At 32.4% G+C, this 13929-nt stretch overlaps 2 protein-coding genes across 2 annotated transcripts; both read right to left on the bottom strand.

Annotated features, from left to right (window-relative positions):
• Positions 1-529: 529 nt before the first annotated feature.
• On the bottom strand, positions 530-3309 carry LOC145743292 (carbohydrate sulfotransferase 11-like). Its single transcript, XM_082561219.1, has 6 exons — positions 3046-3309; positions 2561-2697; positions 2183-2293; positions 1840-2037; positions 1547-1684; positions 530-1445 (listed from the first exon to the last, which is right to left on the bottom strand). Exons 3-6 carry the CDS (start codon positions 2263-2265, stop codon positions 1109-1111), a joined length of 756 nt encoding a protein of 251 aa, XP_082417345.1. The 5' UTR covers positions 2266-2293; positions 2561-2697; positions 3046-3309; the 3' UTR covers positions 530-1108.
• A 7925-nt stretch (positions 3310-11234) lies between these two features.
• On the bottom strand, positions 11235-13549 carry LOC145743349 (carbohydrate sulfotransferase 11-like). The gene is made up of 6 exons (XM_082561290.1): positions 13340-13549; positions 12939-13141; positions 12544-12653; positions 12237-12437; positions 11956-12093; positions 11235-11874 (listed from the first exon to the last, which is right to left on the bottom strand). The coding sequence occupies exons 1-6, from the start codon at positions 13494-13496 to the stop codon at positions 11526-11528; spliced, it is 1158 nt and encodes a 385-aa protein (XP_082417416.1). The 5' UTR covers positions 13497-13549; the 3' UTR covers positions 11235-11525.
• Positions 13550-13929: the final 380 nt, after the last annotated feature.

The following is a 13929-nucleotide window of genomic DNA, read 5'->3' as shown; positions in this document are numbered from 1 at the left end:
TGACAAATGTTTTGTCGGTTTTTTTTTCTGTGTTTTATTAATTGATACTAATAGTACTACCTTAAAATAAACACATGTTAAAGGGTAGGACATTTGTTTAATATGTGATATCGTGAAATAGTTTTTTTGTTTTATTAATACCAAAAGAAGTAAATTAAATTGGTAAATGAATTAATATATTGCAAATCACCATATTTCCTTTGAATAATATATTACAAAGTTGGTCTAGAGTAGCTATGGTAAAATAAATCGTACGCTGACAAAATAAATAAAATACGATTTTACTAAACTTAATGTAGGATCTAACAAACTTTTACTATGGCTTAAACAATTACTAAACTCCAATAGAGTACTCTGTAAAGAAGAGCATCGTTAATACGGCCACACTTAAATACACAAAATAGTCGTGTTAAATCAAACTCGCTAACTTAGAACCAAAACCTGCCCAAGGATTTAATCTACCAAATATATTCTGTACAAGCGGCTTTTAATCAGAATTGAAACTAGGAAATTCGAAATAAATGCGTCACAAAAATGATACGAAACACAAACTACAAAGTATATAATCAACAAATTAAGTATTAAAGCGAAAGTCTAATCGTGTTAAACCTTTGTAACCTTACTTCGGCCTTACTTATTTATAAGTTTTTAGGTCCAGCGAACTGACCAAAATGCTATATTGGCAATTATTTGAAGCAAAATAAAATAGAAGAAAGCGCATACAAAAAATAAAGAAAATACAGAACATAATCAATAAACGAAACAACATATGCGTCGTAAATGACGATGGGGAGTAAAAATCTCCCGCAGCTGGGATCAAGCCAAATGATTCAGAATGAAACGCCGAAGCTTACTAAAAGTGACTTCCCGCTAATAAATAATTTCAAAAAATTTAATAATATCGATAATGTTCACAACTGTTAAGCAAAGATACTTTATGCCAATATTAGTTAAAAAAAAATTTTCTTAAAAATAACAGTTGATAAATATTTAACGGTTTGGCACAATATTGCGTTTGAGTAATATAACCCAGGGTATGTTAATTGTAATACCCAAATAAACTACCTTAAATACAATGTATAGTAACTCTTTAAGCTTTACGCACGCCTTAGTATAAATAAGGATCATGACCAAATATGTAAAAGTCATCATAATAAAGTTTTCTTAAAGATTCAACATCTTTTTCGGGTATTTCTTTAAAGGCGTTTACTGTTGAGTTTTGTTTTACTGATGGTATGCGTTCAGGAAATCGTGTTATTCCCGACGTAGAAGCATTATGATGAGATTGTAAATAGTCAATAAGTCTGTTTGATTCAATTGCTAAGTTGTCGAATCGAATCACATAGCTGTAGTTGAATGCACAAGGCATGCACAGATAAGTTTGAGGCCGCCAGTGAATGTCCATTGAACTTACTTTTGCTGGTGTATTAAAACTCAATATGTATCTAACAACGGAAAAGTAAAAGTTAAAACTGAATTATATTAAATTTTAATGACAAAGGTTGTTTTTTTAAATCTGTAACTGTTTACTATTATATTAGCTTACTTTATAAATTGGGAAAAATTAATGTTTCCCGTTTTTAAAATTTCCAAATATTCTAAAACATCATCTTGTTGATCTTTAGTTAAATTACGAAAGTCTGACGAGTTTTTGAATGTATTTATTTTTCCGATAAACCTATCCCTAAAAAACATTTAGCTTATGTAAATTTAATTATTTGGACATTATTAAAAGATAATCTTATTGGTTAATTTTTAAAAGTAAAAATACAATAGTTATTATAATTTTAATTCTTAATATGAGAAAATTTTTAACATTTTAATTCTTAATAAACTAACGCATTAACTATGCCATGCATATAGAAGACGGCTTGACTTTGAGCAATTTTTCTTCCAATATTTTTGTAATAACCATAAGAATTACTCCCGAAAAATTTATCGTGATGTGCTGATACCAATCTTTCAAACGGGTGACGCGTTACTAAGAACGTTAAATATTCTTTTATCTTTGTTCTTGCTTCTTCGTCGGTTTTAAGTCTGCAATTTATAAAATATAAAAATTCTGCCAATTATAAATAATATTTTATTTAAAACGTAAGATTTAAAAATAATATTTTTGTATAGTAAATATACGTACTACATTATTTGTTACAATATATATAATTTGATTCGTTTTACGTACTGGTCAAAATGCTTGTTTGGAATATTTCTTTGGTCCATCATTAATTGTGTTATTTCTCCAGTATAGCCGCCAAGTTTTAACATTGAGCTTTTGCCAAGTTGTGCTTGCTACCTAATAAAAAATACATAATTGTTTTACACGAATTTATATATATAAATACCAACATAGCAAACATGTAAATTTTTCTTAATTAGAACTTGCCCTAAGAACAATTATTTTCGGTAATTTATTTTCGACAAATGTTAAGTTGCTACGCGAATTGTAATGTTTGACGTTGTAATTATTATTTAACGATAGCACATATATAAAATAAATGTGGCCAAAACACATTTTACATAGGCTAATTATATACTATTTTTATAATATTTTTAGTATTACTTTGGGTATTTCACACATCACTATTTTAATTTTGTCATTGTATTTCATTGTTTTGGTTCTTATTGAAATGCTTGGCTGATTTCTTTGGTTTAAACAACGGTGTTGTATTCCGAAAATTCTGCTTCGATAAGGTTCCCCTTTTGACAAGAAATGAATTTGATCACTCATCAAGTTTTTTAATATAATTGTAGTATTTTCAGAATCCGTTAGTTGTAAAGTTAATGGTTTTAAATGGTTTAAAAATGTTGTTTTCTAATAAGGCTTCTAATAAAATATTTTCGTGTTAATGTTGTTAGTAATTTAAATATTTTTAAGCTGTTATCATTAGATATAAATCAGATGATGGCAAGATTTTATAATTATATTAAATATATTTTCCAGTTGTTTAATTTAAAAATAAAATTGTTAAAAGCCGATACCAAAAAAGTTTTTTTAAATTTACTGCTATTTTGTTATTAAATTTGAGATAAATAAAAACAAACTACCTTTTTTTGACCACAGTTGGTAATTTTCTAGAGAAAATGCATTTGAATTAACCATTTTAATATATTCAGCTACAACATAAATTCCAAATACCCAAACCACACATAGTAAAATAAAAATTAAATTATTTCTTCTCATCTTGCTGGTAAGCTGTTTGACACAATATTTTCTGATACCAATTCTTTAATTATTTTTTTTATTATAATTGTAACGTATGCCGCTATTCCGTTATAATTTTGCACAGAATTCGTCGTATAATATTTATTCACAACAGAATGGGGCTCTAATATCCGTTCAACAAGTTGCGCAGTACACCTTACCCGTAAAAAAAAATTAAACTTTAGTTAATCGCTGAACAGGAACGCTCAATCAGAGGGTCCACGCGATATTTTATTCAAGGCCAAAGTAAATAGCGCCAAATTCGTTACATTCCTTCCTTTTCGATGAAGGAATGCTTTGCAAAAAAAACACAGTAAACATAAGCAAGATAACAAATACTTAATCAGAGGAAACAAAACATTATTCTATTAATTATTTTTAAAAAGGGTTGTGTAACATTCTGTAACTTTGTTGATGATATATAGTGCGGGTTGCCTTATTGGCCTGTGGTGGTGCAGACTGTAATCAGCGTTGTAACACTTTGTACCGTTTTGGGGCAAGATAATTATTATAGTCACGTGACATCGTTGGTCGACTCGTTTTTTACTCTTGTTCTGGCAGTTCTGACTAGAGTGCTTCGTGTACTGACGTGTTTATTTTTGTCTCTAATTTGTGACTGTTATTGTATATTTTAGACTCTTTTAGCTTTGTTTTATCTTTTAATAATAAACCGTAATAGTTTTTATATATAGTGCACTCTACTACTAGCAAGGTTACAACTGGTCTTCCGGTGGGCCGTTCATACAGGGTTCCGGACAAAAACTGTACCAAATTTTGTTGTTAGCTTTAAGATCGAAACAATTTGGTTACAAATTGGCGAGCGCGCCAGGGCCCTGTCATGGTTAGGACTTTGTTAGTAGGGTCGGAAGTCCGCTTTGTTTATTTAAGTTATTTTATTTCTATTTTTAAAACATGCCTTATTCTTTTTACATGAACCCGCCATGTTTTACGACTGGAGATGATTTTAGTGAATTTTTAAAAGTTTTTAATTCTTACTGTGAAAGTGTAGAAGCATCCGAAATACAATGAAACATTTATTCATGAGTCAAATCGACCAAAAAATTAAATGGACTGTACAAAAAAAGAGACAGAAGCTTATATGACCTGAACTTGAAGACATTGATTCAACGCACACGGGAATCGTCTACTGGAAAAGAAAACTTTAAAAACACTTCGGAATAGGCTTTTCAAAAGAAGGCAGCTAGCGGGGAAGGACAATCAGTCTTTTATTAACGCAATAAGATCACTAGGCGAACTGGTCTACCCTGAAGAAGTTGAAAATTCTATAAAAGGAGAAATTTTATACATTACCTTAATAAAAGACCTAAAAATTACGGAATTAAGCAAGGAGATTCCCTCACGAATTGAGTATAGCAGAGCTTTTTTCCAGGCTGCAGATATTATTTTGCAGTCGACAGAAAGTACAAACTCGGCGCAAGGATTTCGCAAAGTAAACAATGTTTCTGATTCCATCGAAAACGACGCAATGCGAAGAACTTTAGAAACGTTAGAAAAAGATACAGCAAAAAGATCGGAAGAGTGGGAAATAATGCTTTCTAATATTCATAGTGATATGCGCCAATTAAAAATGCAAGTAGACAAAGCGACGCGAACAAACAATATGCAAACACCAGCACCATACCGACATTACAATCAACGTAATTGTTACCATTGTAATAAGTTGGGACATTTAAAATATAATTGTCCCGATTTACGAAATACTTTTGCTAATAGTAACACATTTTATAGAAGGAAACGGATACAACCGCCGTTACAACGGTCGGTATTAAGAAACCCTTCTCCAACACAGTTCGGCGCTGAAAAATCAAAGCTTGGAAAGAAAACTAATTCCCGACCGTGCTTACGCCGATTCGTAAACCTATTAATTAAAAATATAACGGTTTGCGCGTTGGTGGACACTGGTGCCTCTGTTTCTTTAATGCACAAATCGACATTTGACCGACTTCAGAAAAGTAAGGACAATTTAACACTTGCAAATACTAACAATAATCTAGTAGGGGCAAATGGTTCCCCTATTAGCGTAATCGGTGTGGCTAATGTGGTTATATCTATAGGGGACGTAACCTCCGCCTCAAATGTGTACATTAGCAACGAAAAAAGTCACGAATTTGTCCTTGGTTTAGATTTTCTACAAAAACAACAATGCCGCGTCTGTTATCGCAAAAACACATTGTGTATTGGAAATAATGAAACTCCACTTCTGCAAAAGCCATTTGTTACCGTCACTGCGAAGCTTTCATTACTGAACAAATCTCTATACCAGTGTAACATATATGTTTTGTCATGCGTCGGTGGCTCCTGACACCTGATAGTCTGTATATGCCCTAGTATATCTAATTAATTAACCTTATCGGGATTTCTTGCCCTAAATGTAAATGTAGCGCCGAATGTTGTATGTAGCGCCTACCAAAAGGTTAGTTCTGACTTGGGTGCGGTTAGGTGCAGTCGTATTGTTTTTATACTGTTTTATTACTCTTATGTTTTTATTGCAAGTATTGTTTTAGTAGTTTTTATTGATTATTAAAAGTAAGCTTACACACCTACCGTACATGTTAATATAAATAACAGGGTTAGCCAACTTGGTTTTTACGGTGGACCGTTAAAGCGGGGTATCCTAGGCTTTACTAAATTAGGGAGATCGTCTCGTCCTAATAAACAGTTAAGGGTGGGGGTTTAATACAATTAGGACCTTTATTATATCGCCACCTAAACGTTAGGCTAAATTACGAGACGATCAAACTTATCTTGTAACACCAGCGTCAACCGAGGTAAGAGTACAACTTAAATTAGTACACGATTGCAAGCGGGAAGAATTGCCTGAAATGCAATTATTGGTTGAGCGAAATAATGAATTTTGTAGCCGCTATGGCTTAATGGTGGCCACAATAGTAACAAAAAACAAATTTGACCGCGTTGAAGCGCTGGTAGCAAATTTAACTGATACTGACATTACATTACGTGATGGCGTTAGAGTGGCCTCGGTTACTCCAGTTTTAGTTGTTTCTAGTGGTTCCAGAGAAGGCAATTGGCGCGAAGTCATTGAACAAATTAACATTAGCAAACCCTTGTCCACTCCGGAACGTGAAAAATTGTTGCATGTTTTATCTAAACATCGCAAGGCCTTGTCGGTTAATCCGAATGATCTTGGTCGAACGAGCCTTGTTTCTTATGACATCGACATCGGTAACCATCAGCCTGTACGACAGCCACCCAGACGAGTACCGCATGCGCATAAAGAAAAGATAGAAGGAATTATCAAGGAGATGAAAGAACAAGACTTAATACAGCCTTCTAAGTCACCTTGGTCCAGTTCCATCGTGTTAGTTAAAAAGAAATCGGGATAGACTAGGTTTTGCATCAATCATCGCCTTGTAAACGAGCTCACTAAGAAAAATAGTTATCCGATCCCGCGCATTAATGAAAGCTTAGACGAAATAACTCAGTCGACGTATTTTTCGACGTTGGATCTGCGATCGGGTTATTATCAAATTCCTATGGATCCGACGACTCAAGAAAAAACGGCTTTTACTAGCTACGTAGGACTGTTTGAATTTAAGGTTATGCCCATGGGCCTATGTAACTCGGCTGCGAGCTTTCAAAGGCTGATGAGAATGATACTTAATGAAATCGCATGACAGGGGGCGTTGGCGTATTTGGACGACATTATAGTATACGCCCGTAACTTCGACGAACATATACAAAGGTTGGACGAAGTGTTAAGCCGACTGGAAAGCGCTGGTCTTACGCTCAAACCCTCTGAGTGTTCACTTTTCAAGAAACAAGTTAACTTTCTAGGTCACATTATCTCCCAAGACGGTATCAAGTGTGACCCAGATTAAATAGGAACCGTCAAAGAATGGCCCATACCCCGTAACGTAAAGCACATACGCCAGTTTGTGGGCTTGACTTCGTATTACAGAAAATTTATAAAAGATTACGCACGTAAAGCGTCACCGCTACACAAATTGACAGAAAAGGGAAGGATGTTTGTCTGGACAAATGAACGTCAGAGTTCATTTGAAATGTTAAAGGGTGTCCTGACACAAGCCCCTATTTTGCAATACCCCAATTTTAACAAACGTTTATTGTAGACACTGATGCTTCCGATCACGCTATTGGTTGTGTCCTTTCACAAGAAAGTGAAGGCACGGAAAACGTGGTTGCCTATGGAAGCCGAACCTTGTCGAAAGCTGAAAAACATTATTCGACAACTAGAAAAAAACTTTTAGCAATTATTTTTGCAACGAAACTGTATAAGTGTTATTTAATGGGAATACCGTTTACAATCCGAACCGACCATTTCCTCTGCGATGGCTCTAGAAGTCTGAAGATCTTTACGGCCAATGCGCTCGTTGGGTAGAACATCTTGCAGAATACGATTTTAAACTGATATATCGCCCTGGAGCCAAACACGGAAATTCCGACTCACTAAGTCGATTAGAACCGGACTCTCCAGGTTTCCCTTACCTGACGGAATGCAACAAAAACAGCACACAAATAGAAACGATTGATTTTCAATCAGATTTCGGTCTAAGTGCAAAGGATATTGCTGCAGCACAACAACAAGATCAAAATATAAGACCAATTTCCACATGGTTTCGAAATGGGGTAAGGCCTAAATTTTAAACAATAACAAAACAATGAACAAAGTTGGGATATCGCATTATCGGCAGTGGTAGCGACTTACAATGCTAGCGAACATGAAGCAACTGGTGTGTCACCACACTACCTACTGACAGGAAGAAAACTAAGGCTTCCCGGTGACCTTTATGTAAGCACAAAGACAGCTAGTTCATACCCAGTTGAACTAGAAGAATTGCGTGATCGCCTGCTTGTGGTACAAGAAATTGCCTGCGAAAATTTACAACGTCACCGAGAAGACATGGTCTACCAGTATAACAAGAGACAGCATGGAAATGTATTTTCGATTGAGGACAAAGTTCTTCTTTCTTATCCAGTGGTTCCCGTTGGAAAGTCAAAGAAATTTAATCTTCCTTATAAGAGGCCATTTACAGTCACGGATATACTTAACGAAGTTAATAACACCATTATCAATAAGGCTGGAAAACTACAGACTGTCCATTACAACCGGCTAAAGAAATATATGGCGTCTGATACCGATGGCACCGACGAATCTTCGGAGAACGAGGCCGATGCTCCACAATTAGTTGACAACCAGCCATTTATAGGCCATACCTGGTATTCAAGAAGAAGTAGAGAAGTCGTGCCGACACGGGCACAAATGCCTGAAAACGTTAATATACAAACGGAAGTACCAGTTCCTACGCCGGCACAAACCCTCGAACGGTTACCGAAGCGCACCAGAAAACGCACTCGATTTTACCCCGATGTTGAAGTTCTCAACTGAACACATTTTCTTATGTATTTATTTTTTTTGTGTTGTTTTTAACTTTTGCCACTTTTTTCTTGAAGTATATGTTTTGTTTTTTTTACTAGAACATATTGTTTGTAAGATATTTTTATTAGCATTGTTTACCTCTCACCATGCATGTTTTGTTATTTTTCTCTTTTATAGGACACGTTGTTTATAACGCACTTTTTTGTTAATGTTATTTACCTTACATTGTAATTTATTTAGGTTTTTTTTTGCTGTTTTGTAACATTATGCATATATTTGGTTCATAAAAATTTGCCTTTGTTTTCGTTAGTATTTTTCCACAGGAGTGGGTCCAACATAAGCTGGGGGTGTAACATTCTGTAACTTTGTTGATGATATATAGTGCGGGTTGCCTTATTGGCCTATGGTGGTGCAGACTGTAATCAGCGTTGTAACTCTTTGTACCGTTTAGGGGGAAGATAATTATTATAGTCACGTGACATCGTTGGTCGACTTGGTTTTTAATTTTGTTCTGGCAGTTCTGACTAGAGTGCTTCGTGTACTGACGTGTTTATTTTTGTCTCTGATTTGTGACTATTATTGTATATTTTAGACTCTTTTAGCTTTGTGTTATCTTTTAATAATAAACCGTAATAGTTTTTATATATAGTTCACTCTACTACTAGCAAGGTTACAACTGGTCTTCCGGTGGGCCGTTAATACAGGGTCGGGACAAAAATTGTACCAAATTTTGTTGTTAGCTTTTAGATCGAAACAATTTGGTTACAGTTGCTATATGGTAGTTTATAAAATTTAATTGACCCTATGTCTCTAACTATGTGATGAAACATAAACTTGACAGGTCGGATTAAATATGTTATTTCGTGAAGATTAATCATTTCATGATCAATCCTTGGTACGAGTTTATTCGGGTTGTTCAAGGTCAAGACATTGCAATACAGCAGCCGCCTTATTCATGTGAGGTATAAAAGCCCATTATTTTTACTGTTAAAACACCGATGCAAACATACCTTAAGTCAGACGCGTTCGTCTACCCTTATAGTAGACGAACAACTACAGTTGTCGTTAATATGTTAGTTGTAATATTGTAACTTTAACTTTAGAAAAAAACGTAGTCTTATGAATTAGCATTTCAACTTAGTTTGTTATATAATTATTAAGTATATGCCCGTGTTATATCTTTCGTAGTACGTTAAATATAATATGAGAAACAATTAAATTACTTGCGTCATATTCTTATATTTTAGACAAACGCTAAAATTTATTATTTATTTTAATCCCATATTTAACCAACAACTTAAAATAATAAATAACTAATCTTCGAATAGTTATATTTATCATAAGACTTAAGCAATGAAGGCTATGGTAGTTTCTGTGGTGACCCAAAATCAACAATAAACAATTAATAACCAATAACCAATTGACCTAACCAATATAACTATATAAATATAAATCGAATTAATCAACCCCTACAATCGTTAATACGTTTAACTACTTTATTTGGGCCACAAGGCTTATCTCCAAATTGCCTTAGTCATACATTTTCACCGTTTTAGTTTGTTTTGAGACCAGGCTTTTTGTCTTCAACAGTAAAACTTTTTGCTTTTAACAGTTTAAGCCCGTCAGACCTACTAAAATAACTGTAGTACCTTCTGTGCAGATGTTTTAGCGCCATTTTAGACGTGTGATATAGCTTGTTGAAGGGATCGTGGAACAATCAATTGATAAGTTTCGGATTGATTGTAGAATGAAATCCATCTTCTATATAATATGTCATCCTGCAGTATAAGGCTGCCCCATTGTTGATAATAGAAATAAGCGGATTTGCTCCTTTCAGATTACTTTTTATTTTTCTTTCGGTTAATTCTTTTTTTTGCGGGCTTCGTTATCGTTTCCCCCTCCTTTTTCCATATTGCATTCAGGTAAAACGATTTTCTCTGCAGGGTGACTAACTTTCTTTGCAGTATCCTCTAGAATTTTATTTTTATTTGTTTTTTTACCAACATTATTTGGTTTAATCAATTTTAAAACTTCTGTTCCTAGATCATTAATTGATAGTGTCATCGTTATCTTTAACAGAGAAATCTCTCAAAAAAAATCAATAAAACAAAATTATATGGAATGGCAGACACCAAAACGAATTTAAATTTAAAAATACAAACGGAACTAAATAATCAAAAACCGAACTTAATTTGAGGAGTTGTTAGTTGTATAGTTAAAAAAAAAATGTTCTGAATTAAGTTGTTTAAAAATTGCTGTAAATATTATCGTTTTAACGTTAATTCAATGACATGTTAGCCATTTTTAAACTTTGGTTAAATATTGCTAATTTATTATATATGCATATGAGGTTAACGTTTTTTAGATATTAAAACTGTTTAAAATCTGTCGAAAGGCCAAATACACCACCGCTATTACGTCTTCAATTAAAACAAAATAAAACAAATTAAATATACTTTTTGGACCACGGCTGGAAAATCTTTAGAGAAAACGCATTTAAATTAAGTAATTAAGTAACAACACCCAAAAAATGACACTTTTATCATTTATTCTCTTATTGCTTATATACTGTTTTTAGTTATTTCCAACAATTTTCAGCTACTAAGCTATTAAATACTAAATATTAACTAAAATATAAATAATGGGTGAGAATTTTATTTAACTACATCTCTTGTTAATGTATTAAGAATTGCAAACATATTTTATAGCCTAAGTATCTAAGTGTATTATTTTACATTTGCAAGAAAGTCAGTTGTTAAATGGAAGCTATTGCTTAGGCAGAAGTGCATATATGTTTAGGTTATTAAATACTACATGCATTTTTCTTGCATAAACTTTTGAAAATTACTTTTATTATTAAAAACATTGTATGCATATGAAGACTTTTGTACTATTTTAGGTTTATGAAATTTCAAATATATAATTTAGTAATATGCTTATTTGCTATGTGTGTCCTTGGTATAAGTTAGGATCATAGTCAAAGATGCGAAAATCATCATAATAAATTTTTCTTAAAGATTCAACATCTTTTTCGGATATTTCTTTAAATGCGTTTACTGTTGAGTTTTGTTTTACTGATGGTATGCGTTTAGGAAATCGTGTTATTCCAGACGTAGAAGCATTATGATGAGTTTGTAAATAGTCTATAAGTCTGTTTGATTCAATTGCTAAGTTGTCAAATCGAATCACATAGCTGTAGTTGAATGCACAAGGCATGCACAGATTAGTTTGAGGTCGCCAGTGAATGTCCATTGAGTTTACTTTTGCTGGTGTATTAAAACTCAAAATGTATCTAACAACGAAAAAGTTAAAACAATGTTTTATTAGATTCTAATGAAGGTGATTATAAAGGTTTATCTATATGATAGCTTACTTTATAAACTGTGAAAAAGAAATTTTTCCGGTTCTTAAGATTTCTGAATACTTTAAAACATCATCTTTTTGATCTTTTGTTAAATTGAGAAAATCTGACGAATTTTTGATAATGTTGATATTTCCGGTCAATTTTGCCCTAGTAAAACCACGTAAATAAAATAATATTTTATCATTAAATTAATAAAGTTTTATTAGTAGTAAAAGTTTTTTTTTTTAAATCGCAAGTTTGTTATATTTGTAATTTATAATGTTTTAAAAGTTGGGTTTTTCTAATCATACGCGTTATTTATGCCATGCTTGTGAAAAACAGCTTGACTTCGAGCAATGTGTCTTCCAATTCCCATTCTATAAAAATCATAAGGATCTTTGTCGGAAAATTTATCGTGATGTGCTGATACCAATCTTTCAAACGGGTGACGCGTTACTAAGAACGTTAAATATTCTTTCATTTTTGTTCTTGCTTCTTCGTCGGTTTTTAGTCTGTAATTTATAAACATGTAAATTAAACAAAAAGCAACAATATTTTTTTTTTATTGTTATTAAAAGTATTAAAAAATTTTTTTTTTTATAAATTAAAAATACGTACTGGTCAAAATGTTTGTTTGGAATAGTTCCATGATCTACCATAGTTTTTGTTACTTCGTCGGTGTGACCGCCCAATTTCAACATAAGCTTTTGCCAACTTGTGCTTGCAACCTTGAAACAAATGCAACAAATAAATTTTACAGTTTGTTTGTTTAAGAAAATACTACCTAGCCTAATTTTTGTTATTATAACGTCGTCCGGTTAATTCATTTTAAATTTAAAATCTAAATACTGCTATGAAAATTCCCATGGAAAAAGATATCCCTAATAACTTTCCTTAAGTTTATTACTAAAAAAACAAAAAAAAACTCTTCGGTGAAAAGCTTTAAAAAACATTCAGGAACTTTTTAAAGGGGTTTTAGAATTAAAACGATTTATAAAATAAACTATTATTACCTTTGGAATTTCACACATCACTGTCTTTATTTTATCATTATATTTCATTGTTTTAGTTCTTATTAAAATTCTTGAGCGTGCTTGCATGTTTGAGCACTGCTGTTGTATTCCAGCCATTCTGGTGTGATAAGGTTCTTCTTGTGAAAGGAAATGCAAATACTTATTTCTTGGTTGCTCAATTATGTTTTCTCTGGTTCTTAATTCTAAAACGGCAGATTTCACCATGGTTAAATTTTTTTTTAAATAATTCGATGAACTTTAATTAAATTTGGAGGTCTTTTAAATAATTTGTTGAAATTAAAAACATAAAACTGTTTTTGTTACTTAACCAACAAATTAACGAAATTATTATTTTTGTATTGTTATATTTTTTAATATTGCCCTGAAATTTAATAAATTACCTTTATCAAACCCGTTTTTCGCGACTCTTGTAGGCAAAATTTTGGTTGCATCAAATATTTTAAGATAACTTGCAACAGAAGTTATTCCAAAAATCCAAATAATTCCAAGAAGAATGACATTTTTGTTGCCTTTCATAGATTTATTAAGACCGCGCATTTTGTTTGTAAAATTAATTTGCAGTTTATAGCAAACTAATAAAAAGCCAAACCCTATTCACCTGCTGGGAAAACACCGAACAACTGTAGTTAATTTCTAAATAAATATGCTTAAAATAAAAGCTCCCGCAAAGCGATAAAATCTAATGTGAACCTATAAAAAAAAAACTTACTTTATTTTACTTGTTAAGGAAAAACAAATTAAAAATAACTATCTATTTTAAGCACAGTATACTACGTTAATATAGGACTTTTAGTTTAAAAAACACGTATATACTTATTCTAAATAAATAAGTTGTAAAGGTATGTCAATACCTTCGATTTTATTAAATTTTAAAATGAGCTGTTCTACTTATACTTTAATGTTTTTTACCTGTATCTAATAACCATCCGTAGGCACATTTAAAAGTGGAATGAAACTGTTTAAGACTTTT

Source organism: Corella eumyota, chromosome 2 (assembly GCF_963082875.1).
Source record: "Corella eumyota chromosome 2, kaCorEumy4.1, whole genome shotgun sequence".
In the NCBI taxonomy this organism is placed as follows: domain Eukaryota; kingdom Metazoa; phylum Chordata; class Ascidiacea; order Phlebobranchia; family Corellidae; genus Corella; species Corella eumyota.
The sequence above is the reverse complement of the archived record's forward strand: the minus strand, read 5'-3'. Positions and strand labels throughout refer to the sequence as shown.